Raw genomic sequence first — 14,204 nt, forward strand, 5'->3', positions numbered from 1 at the left:
ACTAGTTTAAATATTTCTCTTTTCTGTCTTTCATTTTTTTTGGGGGGGCGGGGACAGTCTTGCTCTGTCACCCAGGCTGGAGTGCAGCGGCATGATCTCGGCTCACTGAAACCTCCATCCCCAGAGTTCAAGCGATTCTCCTGCCTCACCCTCCTGAGTAGCAGGGATTACAGGTATGCACCACCATGCCCAGCTAATTTTTGTATTTTTAGTAGAGACAGGGTTTTGCCATGTTAGCCAGGCTGGTCTTAAACTCCTGACCTCAGGTAATCTTCCTACCTCAGCCTCCCAAAGTGCTGAGATTACAGGCGTGAGCCACTGCACGCAGCCCAGTTTGGATATTTCTAATCATTTGCAATGGTTACCATTTACGATTCTGTCCCTACCTAATTAAACAAATCAGATCATTAATACAGTCTCCAACCAGGTCTTTCTGAAAGTAGATGACCATAATTTTGGTGTTAATGCTGTTTTCTTTTTGAAGCACGAAACATAATTCTGTGAACTAGGCTGCTTCTTAAAGTTCTTTCCAGTGGTTAAGTATCATTTGGATTTTAACCTATGCTGAGAAAATACATAATGTTTGGGAAAATATCCACCTCTGTGGCACAACCACCAATACATTTTAATTACTTAAAACATCTTGTTTGAAGCCAGGTGCAGTAGCGCATGCCTGTAATCCCAGCACTTTTTGTGGATGAGGCGAGAGGATCACTTGAGGTCGAGATTTGAGACCAGCCAGGGCAATGTAGCAAGATCCTACTTCTAAAAAAAGTTCTTAAAAATCAGCCAGGCTTGCCGGGCTCCGTGGCTTATGCCTGTAATCCCAGCACTTTGGCAAGTCAAGGTAGGTGGATCACTTGAGGTCAGGAGTTCAAGACCAGCCTGGCCAACATGGCGAAACCCTGTCTCTACCAAAAATACAAAAAATTAGCTGGGTGTGGTGGTGCACTCCTGTAGTCCCAGCTACTCGGGAGGCTGAGGCAGGAGAATTGCTTGAATCCAAGAGGAGGAGGTTGCAGTAAGCCAAGATTGTGCCACTGCACTCCAGCCTGGGTGACAGAGTAAGACTCTGTATCAACAACAACAACAAAAAATCAGCCAGGCATGATGATGAGCGCCTGTAGTCCCAACTATTCAAGAAGCCAAGGCAGGAAGATTGCTTGAGCCCAGGAATTCACAGCCAACCTAGGCAACATAGTGAGACCCTGTTTCTTTAAAAATAAAAATAAAAAAGAGAGAGAGAAGAAATCTTGTTTGGCTAAAATGAAATGTATGTCCATGTCAAGGGAAAATTAAGACAAAACTAGTTCTCAAACTGCTTAAAAATCCTCAAGAAAAACTTCCTTCTCTTCATGTTCAATACAGACACATAAAAGAACAAATGAGGTATGTGTACATTAGTAAGTTCATACATTTTACCTTTTCAAATCAGAAATCTGAGTATATGCATCAAGCAATTTGTTCTCAGTTGTATTTAATGCATCCTATGGAAATAAAGGAGAAATTCAGATAACTGAAGAGGAATATTCAGATGTATTATTTTAAAATGCATAAAGGAAAATGAATCTAAGGGTAAACCAACTAGCTACAAACCATACTCAGCAAGTATGGCATCAACCATACATCCAGGACCAACAGTTCAAGGAAAACAAATGAGAGCAAAGCACCAGCCTACACAAGTCCCTCTGTGTAAGTCCCCTGGGTGACAGATACAGCCCTTTATACTTTGCTTAATTAGAAACGAATCAGTGTTAAAATAACTTGACTAAAACCTCAGAAGGATGGTAAAACAAATATTTTCAATGAGATTTAGATATCATGGGATCTGCTCCCGAACCCTCAGAATGGTTTGGCAGCCAAGCTATGCAGGCCTTTTTGCTGAGCTTCAATAACCACAACCCTCCATTCTATGCAACAGAAATACTTGGGCCCCACTTACACCATCGTCAAAGGGTTTTACTGAATGCAAATATGTAGTCTCCAAACAGAGCTTTCAAAAAGAATTCAAACATAATTGATAAACTCAACCCTACCAAAAGCTAATGCAGTGAAAATCAAAGCTTGATATTTAATCAGTATTAAATGGCTGGGTGCAGTGGCTCATGCCCGTAATCCCAGCACTCAGGGAGGCTGACACGGGTGGAACACTTGAGGTCAGGAAATGGAGACCAGCCTGGCCAACATGGTGAAATCCCGTCTCTACTAAAAATATAAAAATTAGCTGGGCGTGGGGGTGCACACCTGTAATCCCAGCTACTCAGGAGGCTAAGGCAGAAGAATCTCTTGAACCCAGGAGGCAGAGGTTGTGGTGAGCCAAGATCGCACCATTGCACTCCAACCTGGGTGTCACAAAACAAACAAACAGTATTAAATAATAATTTGCATCTGTATGGTACCTTATACTCTTTTGAACAATTTCATTTCAAATGCAAGAGCCATTCAATAAATATTTGTTAGATTAATGAATCTAACAAACTTGTGAGTTAAATGGGGCAGGTATTTGAAAATAAGGATACTGAAACAGGATAAGCAAGGTTCCAGTTCCAACAGCTACGGAGGTTCAGGAAGGGGTTCAAGGAGGAGAAGAGTCAGATCCCTTGATTCCCAATCCAGTGTTTCTGCCTCTGCATGAAATCTAGAACATGAACCATTACCCCTTACCTTTACTCTCCTGTGTTCTTTTCCAAGGGACTCATACTCTCCTAAAAGCTACAAGGAAAAACAAAAAAAATTACACCACAAAATTAAACGTTATTCTATCAACTGAGGTATAGTCTACAAACTAACTGCCTATAGCCTTCAAAAATGCCAATGTCATGAAAGAGAAAGGTCAATAGAGAACTGGTGATTCAGTGTAAAGGGAAAGGGACAATTCTCAATTTCTGGAATGGTTTCTGTGCATTTGATATTATTTCAAAATAAATAAAGCTGGATGCGGTGGCTCACACCCATAATCCCAACACTTTGGGAGGCTGAGGACAGAGGATCACTTGAGGCTAGGAGCTGGAGACCAGCCTAGGGAACAGAGCGAGACCTCATCTCTTCAAAAACAAAAACAAAAACAAAAACAAAACAAAAGCTGGGCTCGGTGGCTCATGCCTGTAATCCTAGCACTTTGGGAGGCTGAGGTGGAAGGACTGCTTGAGCCTGAAAGCTCAAGAGTTCAAAGCTACAGTGAGCTATGATCGTGCCACTGCACTCTAACCTGCGGGACAAAGAGAGACCCCTGTCTTAAAAAAAAATAGCTGAACATGGGGATATATGCTTATAGACTCAGGAGGCTCACTTGAGCCTGGGAGGTTGAGACTGCAGTGAGCTTGTAGTGAGGCTTGCAGTGAGATTGCACCACTGCACTCTAGCCTGGGCCACAGAGTGAGACCCTGTCTCAAAATAAAATATCAATACCATGTAAGTATTTTAAAAGACTAAAATTTGCATTGCTCTTTTTGGAACTACTACTTTTTTTTTTTAGATGGAGTCTTGCTCTGTCGCCAGGCTGGAGTACAACCTCTGCCTCCTGGGTGCAAGCAATTCTCCTGCCTCAGCCTCCCGAGTAGCTGGGACTACAGGGGCACACCACCATGCCCGGCTAATTTTTGTATTTTTAGTAAAGACGGGGTTTCACCATCTTGGCCAGGATGGTCTCGATCTCTTGACCTCATGATCCACCAGCCTCAGCCTCCCAAAGTGCTAGGATTACAAGCATAAGCCACCATGCCCAGTGTTTTTTTTGTGTTTTGTTTTGGTTTTTTTTTTTTTTTGATGGAGTCTTGCTCCATCACCCAGGTTGAAGTGCAGTGGCACATTTTCAGCTCACTGCAACCTCTGCCTCCCAGGTTCAAGCAATTCTCCTGCCTCAGTCTCCCGAGTAGCTGGGATCACAGGCGTGTGCCACCATGCTCAGCTAATTTTTGTATTTTTAGTAGAGATGGCGTCTCATCATGTTGGTCAGGCTTGTCTCAAACTCCTGACCTCAAGTGATCCACATACCTTGGCCTCCCAAAGTGCTGGGATTATAGGCGTAAGCCACCATGCCTGGCCTATTGTATATTACTTTTTGCTAAGTTAGTTCTACACAGTAAAAGCACAATGCCAAAGTCTTTATTTAAAATACATATATATGTGAGGCTGGGCATGGTGGCTCATGCCTGTAATCCCAGCACTGTGGGAGGCCAAGGTGGGTGGATCACTTGAGGTCAGGAGTTCGAGACCAGCCTGGCCAACATAGCGAAACCTTGTCTCTACTAAAAATACAAAAAAATTAGCTGGGTGTGGTGGCGCGTGCCTGTAATCCTGCCTACTTCGGTGGCTGAGGTTGGAGAATTGCTTGAACCCAGGAGGCGTAGGTTGTAGTGAGCCTAGAGGGCACCACTGCTCTCCAGCCTGGGTGACAGAGTGACACCTTGTCTCAAAAATAAATAAATAAGAGTCTGGGCCACGGTGGCTGATGCCTGTAATCCCAGCACTTTGGGAGGCCGAGGCAGGTGGATCACTTGAGGTCAGGAGTTCAAGACCAGCCTGGCCAATATAGTGAAACTCCATCTCTACCAAAAATATTTTTAAAAATAAAAATAAATAAATATAAGAACACATATGTGAGATTTCTGGTTAAAGATGACAAATTAATAATAGAATTTTCTTCTCTTCACCCTGAGAGTCCACTAAACTAACAATGAAGAAATTAAAGAGAAAACAAAAGAGGTGACAGTAACAGGTGAGAGATTTCAATAAAGTCTTAGAAAATCGAAAAGAAACGAAGTGCTGGCCAGGCGTGGTGGCTCACACCTGTAATCTCAGCACTCTGGGAGGCCGAGGCAGATGGATCACCTGAGATCAGGAGTTCAAGACCAGCCTGGCCAACATAGCAAAACCCCATCTCTACTAAAAATACAAAAATTAGCTGGGTGTGGTGGCACATGCCTGTAGTCCCAGCTACTCGGGAGGCTGAGGCAGGAAAATTGCTTGAACTTGGGAGGCAGAGGTTGCAGTGAACCGAGATGGTGCCACTGCACCCCAGCCAAGGTGACAGAGCGAGACTCTGTCTCAAAAAAAAAAAAAAAAAAGAAAGAAAAAAACTGCCTTAGCAGGGTGGAGGTGGATACAACCCCATGTGCCTGAATCCGGAAATGCTGATGAAAAGTAGGCTGATGTCAGCATAACTGTGAGAGGTTCCCACCTTGAAACCCAGGTTTAGAGATGGACAGGGTTGAGGCACAGGGCTGACCACAGAGAACTGGTTGAAATTCCTTAAGTAGTCAGAGCCCAGGACACATCCCACACAGCAGTAGACTGTTCAGCCAGGTGGCAGGACAGCAGGAGAAAATGAATGGGGAGAAAAATGGAACTTTGGAAATCCAAGGATAATAGTGGAGTGAGAGGCAGAGGATAAAGAGAAAACGACAAAGTAAAAGACTTCAAAAACACCCAGGGCAGGTCACACCTATAATCCTAGCACTTTGAGAGGCCGAGGAAGTTTACTTGAGCCCAGGAGTTGGAGACCAGCCTGCGCAATATAGCAAGACCCCATCTCTACAAAAAATTTAAAAATTAGCCAGGCCTGGTGGCATGTGCCTGTAGTCCCAGCTGCTGGGGAAGCTGAGGCAGGAAGATTCCTCGAGCCCAGGGGTTTGAAGATGCAGTGAGCTATGATCACGCCACTGCACTCCAGTCTCGGTGACAAGGTGAGACCTGTCTCTAAATAAATATTTTTTATTTTTAAAAGGTGACCTCCCCCTCCTCCACTGCCAGAGTCTGACTGATAGGTCCCAGGCAAGAGACTGTAAGACCTGTCTTTACGAAAACTGAACAACCCCAGAAAAAAAAACTTCTAAACATTCACATCTGGAGGTCTCCTAACAAAATGGCTGGTACATGACTCTACAATCGCCTGAAAATGAAGGCTACCACGAACTAAGTCCCATCCATACACTTAGAGTCTTTCAATAGCTTTTTATAGTGCTTCGCTTTTATTTAATTTTTTTTTTTTTTTTTGAGATGGAGTCTTGATCTGTCGCCCAGGCTGGAGTGCAGTGGCACGATCTCTACTCACTGCAAGCTCCGCCTCCCGGGTTCATGCCATTCTCCTGCCTCAGTCCCCTGAGTAGCTGGGACTACAGGCATCTGCCACCACGCCTGGCTAATTTTTTTGTATTTTTAGTAGAGACGGGGTTTCACCGTGTTAGCCAAGATGGTCTCCATCTCCTGACCTTGTGATCCACCCGCCTTGGCCTCCCAAAGTGCCAGGATTACAGGCATGAGCCACCGCGCCCGGCCTATTTAATTTAATTTTTATCTTTTGAGACAGAGTCTCAATCTGTCACCCAGGCTGGAGTGCAGTGGTATGATCTCAACTCACTGCAACCTCCACCTCTTGGGTTCAAGCAATTCTCATGCTTCTGCCTCCTGAGTAGCTGGGATTATAGATGTGCACCACCACGCCCAGCTAATTTTTGTAGTTTTAGTAGAGACAAGGTTTCACCATGTTGGCCAGGCTGGTCTCAAATTCCTGGCCTCAAGTGATCCACCCGTCTTGGCCTCCCAAAGCACTGAGATTATAGGCATGAGCTGCCACACCCAGCCTAGTGCCTCTTAAATGTGAGCCTGCAAAAGAACCAACACTTGGAAAAAGACATTAAATATGAAAGATACTTCAAATCAAAACAAAAGGTTAACTCAGAATAATGAAAACTACAGAAACAGTCCAATGGAAGCCATAATATTCTCAAAGAAATAACAACAGTAGATTCAAAACAGAAATAGAAAGCTATTAAAAATGATCAATCAGAAAAAGAGTTGTTAGAAACTAAAAATATATATATATTGTTACAAAATTTCAGCATACCAAGGATAAAAAGATGATCCTAAAAAACTTCCAGAAAGAGAAAAAAAGAACCACATTAGAAAGGAATGAGAAACATGATTATTAAATGCAATGTGGGCCAGGCACATTGGCTCATGCCTGTAATCCCAGCACTTTGGGAGGCCAGTGTGGGAATATTGCTTGAGCTCAGGAGTTGGAGACCAGCAAGGGCAACATAGTGAGATCTCATCTCTACAAAAAAATAAAATTAGCCAGGCATGATAGCCTGTAATGCCTGTAGTCTCAGCTGTCGGAGAGGCTGAGGTAAGAGGATCACTTGAGCCCTGGAGGTTGAGGCTGCAGTGAGCTATGAATATATGCCTACTGTACTCCAGCCTGGGTGACAGAGTGAGACCCTGTCTCAAAAAAATAATAACAATAAATGCAATATGTGATCCTTGATTGGATTCTGGATTAAAAAGCAAAAAACAATACATCTATAAAGGATATTATTTAGACAACTGGCAACATTTGAATATAGACAGAATGTATTTACATATTAGTATTATATCAGTGTTAAATTTCCTGAGGATGAAAAGTACATTGAGATTACACAGGAGAATATCTCTGTTCTTCAGAGATATCTATTGAGGTATTTAAGGGTAAGTTATCATAGTGTCTAATTTACTCTCAAATATAGTTCAGCAAAAGAAAAAAGTTTGTATCTCTATGAAGACAAAGCAATGCTGTAAGATACTCACAACTGGTAAATCTAGGTAAAGAATATACAAGGGTTTTCATTGTATCGTTCTTACAGTTTTTCTGCAGGCTTGAAACTTTGAAAGCCATGGGAGGGGACAGAAAGGAAAAGAACTGATCATGTCATAGGCAATAAAACAAAGCCTTCAAATCTGAAGAAAACATATACCCAGAATCACAATTAGGATCTAGATCTTCATCTTCAGCTAGGACCTAGGTCTTCATCCACCACAATTATAGATAATATGTAAAATTCAAGAAATAACAATATCGAGCCAGCCACAGGGGCTCATTCCTGTAATCCCAGCCCTTTGGGAGGCCGAGGCAGGTGGATCACTTGAGGTCAGGATTTCGAGGCCAGCCTGGCCAATATGGTGAAATCTCATCTCCACTAAAAATGCAAAAATTAGCTAGGCATGGTGGCACGCGCCTGTAACCCCAGCTACTCAGGAGGCTGAGGCAAGAGAATTGTTTGAACCCAGGAAGTGGAGGTTGCAGTGAGCCAAGATCATGCCACTGCACTCCAGCCTGGGCGACAGAACAAGACTCCATCTCAAAAATGAAAGAAAGAGGCCGGGCACGGCTTATGCCTATAATCCCAGCACCTTGGGAGGCTGAGGCGGGCGGATCACCTGAGGTCAGGAGTCCGAGACCAGCCATGGCTAACATCGTGAAACCCTGTTTCTACCAAAAATACAAAAAACTAGCCGGGCATTGTGGCGCGTGCCTATAATGCCAGCTGCTTGGTAGGCTGAGGTAGGAGAATCACTTGAACCCAGGAGGCAGAGGCTGCAGTAGCCGAGATCACGCCATTGCACACCAGCTTGGGCAATAAGAGCAAAACTCCGTCTCAAAAAAAAAGAAAGAACGAACAATATCAGTACATTATTTAGAAATACATAAATACTAGACTATGATATACCTCGAGAAAAAAATGAACAAAGGATGTAAAAGGCCTCAATTTTTAAAAAAGAAAAATACTTGAGATTTAAACCATGTTCATGTATGGGAAGAATGAATATTTCAAGTCTCAGCTGTCTCCAAATAAATCAGTAAATTCAGTGCAATTCCAATCAAAAGCAGGGTGGCATGCTGACGGTAATATTTGTATGAAACAAAACAAAGCCAAGAATACGCAAAATAACGTTTACAAGAGCAAAAAACGAGATAAGGAAATGACACCAAAAATCAACACTTGTTATAAAATACTAATAATTTACATGATGTGGTTCCAATTCAGAGACAGACCAATGGAATAGCTCAGAGCCTCAAAGCAGATTTACATGAGAAGGAAATATAATGTACAACAGAAGTCAGTAAGGGAAGGAAAATCTATTAAAAAATGATTCTGGGACAACTGATTAATCACTGGGGGCGGGGAGGATCAAGTTAAATTCCTACTCATACCGTATATTATATAAGAGGTAATTCTGAGCTGGGCGCCATGGCTCGCACCTGTAATTCCAACACTTTGGTAGACTGAGGCGGGTGAATCACCTGAGGTCAGGAGTTCAAGATCAGCCTGGCCAACATGGTGAAACTCTGTCTCTACTAAAAATACAAAAAGAATTAGCGAGGCGTGGTGGTGGGTGCCTGTAATCCCAGCTATTCAGGAGGTTGAGGCAGGAGATTGCTTGAAGCCGGGAGGCAGAGGTTGCAGTGAACCAAGATTGCACCATTGCACTCTAGCCTGGACAACAAGAGCAAGACTCCATCTCAAAAACAAACAAACAAACAAAAAACACCCAAAACTTGTATCCCATGAAAATACCAAAAGAAGATGGATGCAATACGTATAACCATTTCCTCTCAATCACACTTGAAAAACTGAAAGGCTTGACAATACCAAGCACTGGAAATAATCTAGAAAAATAAGAATTATCATACACTACTGGCAGGAAAATAAACTGGTACAACCATTTCAGAGAGCAATTTAGCAATATCTAAAAAAGATAACAAAGCTCATATTCTATGTCCCAGCCACTGCATTCAGAGAAAGAGACTATTATAACAGGCTGTATTTCCCAGTAACAGCCACAGCAGTATTTCCAGTCCCATAAGCTCTTGCAGAACCTTGCTGTGTTCCATTAAGAGATGGTATCCATTTTCCCTTCCCTTGAACCCATGCAGGACTTTGGAATTGTTTAAAAAATAGAATAGAGGCCAGGCACGGTGGCTCACGCCTGTAATCCCAGCACTTTGGCAGGCTGAGGTGGGTGGATCACCTGAGGTCAGGAGATCAAGATCATCCTGGCCAAAACTGTGAAAACCCGTCTCTACTAAAATACAAAAAATTAGCCAGGCATGGTGGTGCGCACCTGTACTCCCAGCTACATGGGAGGCTGAGGCAGGGGAATCGCTTGAACCTGGGAGGCAGAGGTTGCAGTGAGCCAAGATAGCGCCACTGCACTCCTGCCTGGGCAACAAAAGCAAAACTCCTTCTCGAAAAAATAAAAAAAATAGTAAACATAAAAATAAATAATTAGCCAGGTGTGGTGGCGTATGCCTATCGTCCTAGCTACTCAGAGGGCTGAGACAGGAAGATCACTTGAGCCCAGAACTTCAAGGCTCCAGTAAGCTACAATCATGCCACTACACTCCAGCTTGAATGACAGAGCAAGACCCTGTCTCAAAAAAAAGAATGTGGTACAAGTGATGCTGTACAGTTTCCAAGGCAAGGTCATAAAAGGCAATGTAGCTGTTGGGACGCTCTTTCAGGACTCTTGTCCTTAGTACTAAGCCATCATGTTGCAAAGAAACCCAACCTAACCACATAGAGAGGAACTGTGGCCTTAGCTGACAGCCACCATTCATGATGGAACATGCCCTTCAGAAGATTCCAGCTCCCAGTCCTTAAGTTTCTAGCTGAGGTCCTAGACACTGGAGAGCAGACAGGCTGTCCCTGTTGGGCCCAGTACAACCTCCTGAACAACAGAGTCCATGAGCAGAATATGTCAAGATTTGAGGTTATGAGTTTTGGAGCTATGGCAGCTAGAACAATACCCTAGAGGCGCTTGCACACATTGGCATAAGGAGCCACATAGAAGAAATGTTCATGGTAGCATTGCTCCTAACAGCAATGACAAACTGGCAAAAAGAAAGTGGATAAACATACTGTGGAAGAGCCACATGATGGACGACACAGGAATGAACACAAATGAAGTTGTGCTACTACTACATGTATCCAGTTAGGTAAATCTCACAAGTGAAAAGAGTTGCATAACATTAAAGACAGTATTAAGGCCGGGCACGGTGGCTCACCCCTGTAATCCCAGCACTTTGGGAGGCCGAGGTGGGCGGATCATGAGGTCAGGAGATCGAGACCATCCTGGCTAACACGGTGAAACCCCGTCTCTACTAAAAATGCAAAAAAAATTAGCCGGGTGTGGTGGTGGGCACCTGTAGTCCCAGCTACTAGGGAGGCTGAGGCAGGAGAATGGCACGAACCCGGGAGGCGGAGCTTGCAGTGAGCCGAGATGGTGCCACTGCACTCCAGCCTGGGCAACAGAGCGAGACTCCATCTCAAAACAAAAACAAAAATAAGTATTGATAGTATTTTTAAAAGTTTCAAGATACACCAAAGAAGTAACACTAAGGATACATACATATACATGTGACCCTACAAAGACAAGGGAATGATATTCACACAATTTAGATCAGTTACTCCCAGGAAGACAGAAGTGATCAGAAAAGGGTGCACAGGGGATGTCAACTGCATTTTATAGTATTTTATTTATTTATTTATTTATTTATTTTGAGATGGAGTCTCACTCTGTTGCCCAGGCTGGAGTGCAGTGGCGCTATCTCGGCTCACTGCAAGCTCCGCCTCCTGGGTTCATGCCATTCTCCTGCCTCAGCCTCCTGAGTAGCTGGGACTACAGGCACCCGCCACCACACCCAACTAATTTTTTGTATTTTTAGTAGAGACGGGGTTTCACCGTGTTAGCCAGGATGGTCTCGATCTCCTGACTCTGTGATCTGCCTGCCTCGGCCTCCCAAAGTACTGGGATTACAGGTACTTTGTAATCCCACCTCGCCCGGCCACCACGCCTGGCCAGAGTATTTTATTTCTTAAGATAGGTGGTGGATTCATACGTACGTTATATTATTCTCTATATCTTTTTATGTACCTAAGATATTTCAAATGCAAATGTTTAAATTAAAATGAATCAATAAAAGCTACATGTGTCAACATGGCAAATCTCAGAAACAATGTTGAAAGGGAAAAACCAGGTTGCGGGAGGATATATGCAATGCAATACAATTCATACATTGCTTAAGGACACATAAAACATTACTAAATATTGTTTACAAACACGGGCATATGTAGTAAAAGCAAAAAGAACTGCATGAGGATAACAGAGCACATTTAACAAAGTGGGTACCTCTAGGGTGGGGAAGAGAGGAATAGAAGACAGTGTTTCACTCTATCTAGAGAAGGCTAGAACGGTATTCGTTATATTACTCTCTATACTTTTCTGTATGCTCGAAATGTTATACATGATAAATGCAAAGTCAGTGTATCACTGGCTACATTAATACAATTTCAGCTAAAAACAACACATTCTAGCTATCCTTCCTTTGCTGCTTCATTGCTGCTCAAACATAATTGTGGTGGGTTTGTGACTAATTAGAAACAATGACATCCCAGGCCAGGTGCGGTGGCTCATGCCTGCAATCTCAGCACTTTGGGAGGCTGAGGCAGGTGGATCACTTGAGGTTGGGAGTTCGAGACCAGCCTGACCAACATGGAGAAACGCCATCTCTACCAAAAATACAAAATTAGCCGGGCGTGGTGGCACATGCCTGAAATCCCAGCTACTGAAGAGGCTGAGGCAGGAGAATCGTTTGAACCTGAGAGGCGGAGGCTGTGGTGAGCCGAGATTGCGCCATTGCACTCCAGCCTGGGCAACAAGAATGAAACTTTGTCTCCAAAAAAAAAAAAAAAAAATGACATCCCAGTAGCAATGAACATACTCAGTACCAGTTCAAGTGATTCTCCTGCCTCAGCATCCCGAGTAGCTGGGACTACAGGCGTGCATGACCATATCTAGCTAATGTTTTTTATTTTTAGTAGAGGTGAGGGTTTTACCATGTTGGCCAGGCTGGTCTTGAACTCCTGACCTCAGGTTATCCACCCGCCTCGGCTGCCCAAAGTGCTGGGATCACAAGCATGAGCCATCACACTCGGCCTAGTACCAGATCTTAATGTCTAAATACCATTTCCATGAAAAGGAACCAGAACTCAACAGAAAAAATGAGACTGATTCCAGGACTGGGACTTGGAAAAGTACAAGATGAGCCTGGAACATAGTGCTGTGCCAGGAAATATGGACATGCTCACAGAATGACAAAAGCATGTCAAAAGGACACGGGACCAGTCTGACATGTCTCCCACTGGCCAAACTTGGGACACCATGAGTTATCAAAATAATCATGGTAAAGAACTATAATTCACTGAGTAAAATAAGAATCCGTCCATCTTCTTTACTGATATAACAAAGTAAAGGACATGTACTTTAGTAGTAGTATCCTAGCTACTCAGGAGGCTAAGGCAGAAGGATTGCTTACTCCAGGCTGGGCAACAGAGCAAGGACCTGTCTCTAAAGGCAAATAATAAGTAAGTCAAGGAAAGAGGGAAGCTCCTTTCAGTCAAATGCAGAAGGAATACAGAATTAGAAAAACACCACAGTATGTGCTTCTTTCAGGCAAGACTCCTCAATGGAAGCTAAAACTAGGAGGTAAAAGCTTAATGAGAAAAAGGCTGGGTGCAGTGGCACATTCCTGTAATCCCTGTAATCCCCGCACTTTGAGAGGCTAAGGCAGGAGGAACGCTTGAGCCCAGGAGTTTGAGACCAGCCTGGGCAACATGGCGAAACACTGTCTCTACCAATGATACAAAAATTAGCCAAGTGTGGTGGCGTACACCTGTAATCCCAGCTACTCAGGAGGCTGAGGCAGGAGCATCACTTGAACCCGGGAGGCAGAGGTGGCAGTGAGTCAAGATCATGCCACTGCACTCCAGCGTGGGCAACCAAGCAAGACTCCATCTCAAAAAAAAAAAAAAAAAAAAGTTAAATAATTGTCCGGGCGTAGTGGCATGCGCCTGTGGTCCTAGCAACTTTGGAAGCCAAGGTGGAAGAATCACCTGAGCCCGGGGAGGTTGAGGCTTCAGTAAGCTGTGATCGCACCACTACACTCCAGCCTGGGCAACAGAGTGAGACCCCGTCTCAAAAAAAAATAAAAATAAAAATAAAAAACAGAGAGAAAAGGAAATGTAATATGTAATTACAGTATACCACCATAGCTTAATTGTGAACAGTATTTATACAGATGTAATAAATGATATATAATTTCCATTTTAAGACACCATTGATTATATATCACACCATTATTTTACAAATTACTAAAATAAATAAATACTGCTTCAGGCCTGTAATCCCAGCACTCTGGGAGGCCGAGGCAGGCAGCTCAAGAGGTCAAGAAATCAAGACCAGCCTGGCCAGCATGGTGAAACCACGTCTCTGCTAAAAATACAAAAATTAGCTGGTGGCACGCACCTATAGTCCCAGCTACTCAGGAGGCTGAGGCAGGAGAATTGCTTGAACCTGGGAGGCAGAGGTTGCAGTGAGCCTAAATCACG

At 43.6% G+C, this 14,204-nt stretch overlaps 1 protein-coding gene across 17 annotated transcripts in view; it reads right to left on the reverse strand.

The window, feature by feature from the left end:
- Positions 1-14,204, reverse strand: part of MPHOSPH9 (M-phase phosphoprotein 9) — a 91,485-nt gene that overhangs the window by 25,925 nt on the left and 51,356 nt on the right. For all 17 annotated transcript variants that reach the window (XM_063647171.1, XM_054441916.2, XM_054441919.1 and 14 more), the window contains 2 exons: positions 2,665-2,712; positions 1,423-1,487 (listed from right to left, as the gene is read on the reverse strand). In XM_063647171.1, coding sequence (XP_063503241.1) covers positions 1,423-1,487; positions 2,665-2,712 — 113 coding nt within the window. The remainder of the gene's footprint in view (positions 1-1,422; positions 1,488-2,664; positions 2,713-14,204) is intronic.

The sequence above is a fragment of the Pongo pygmaeus genome, chromosome 10, assembly GCF_028885625.2.
Source record: "Pongo pygmaeus isolate AG05252 chromosome 10, NHGRI_mPonPyg2-v2.0_pri, whole genome shotgun sequence".
Classification (NCBI taxonomy): Eukaryota; Metazoa; Chordata; class Mammalia; order Primates; family Hominidae; genus Pongo; species Pongo pygmaeus.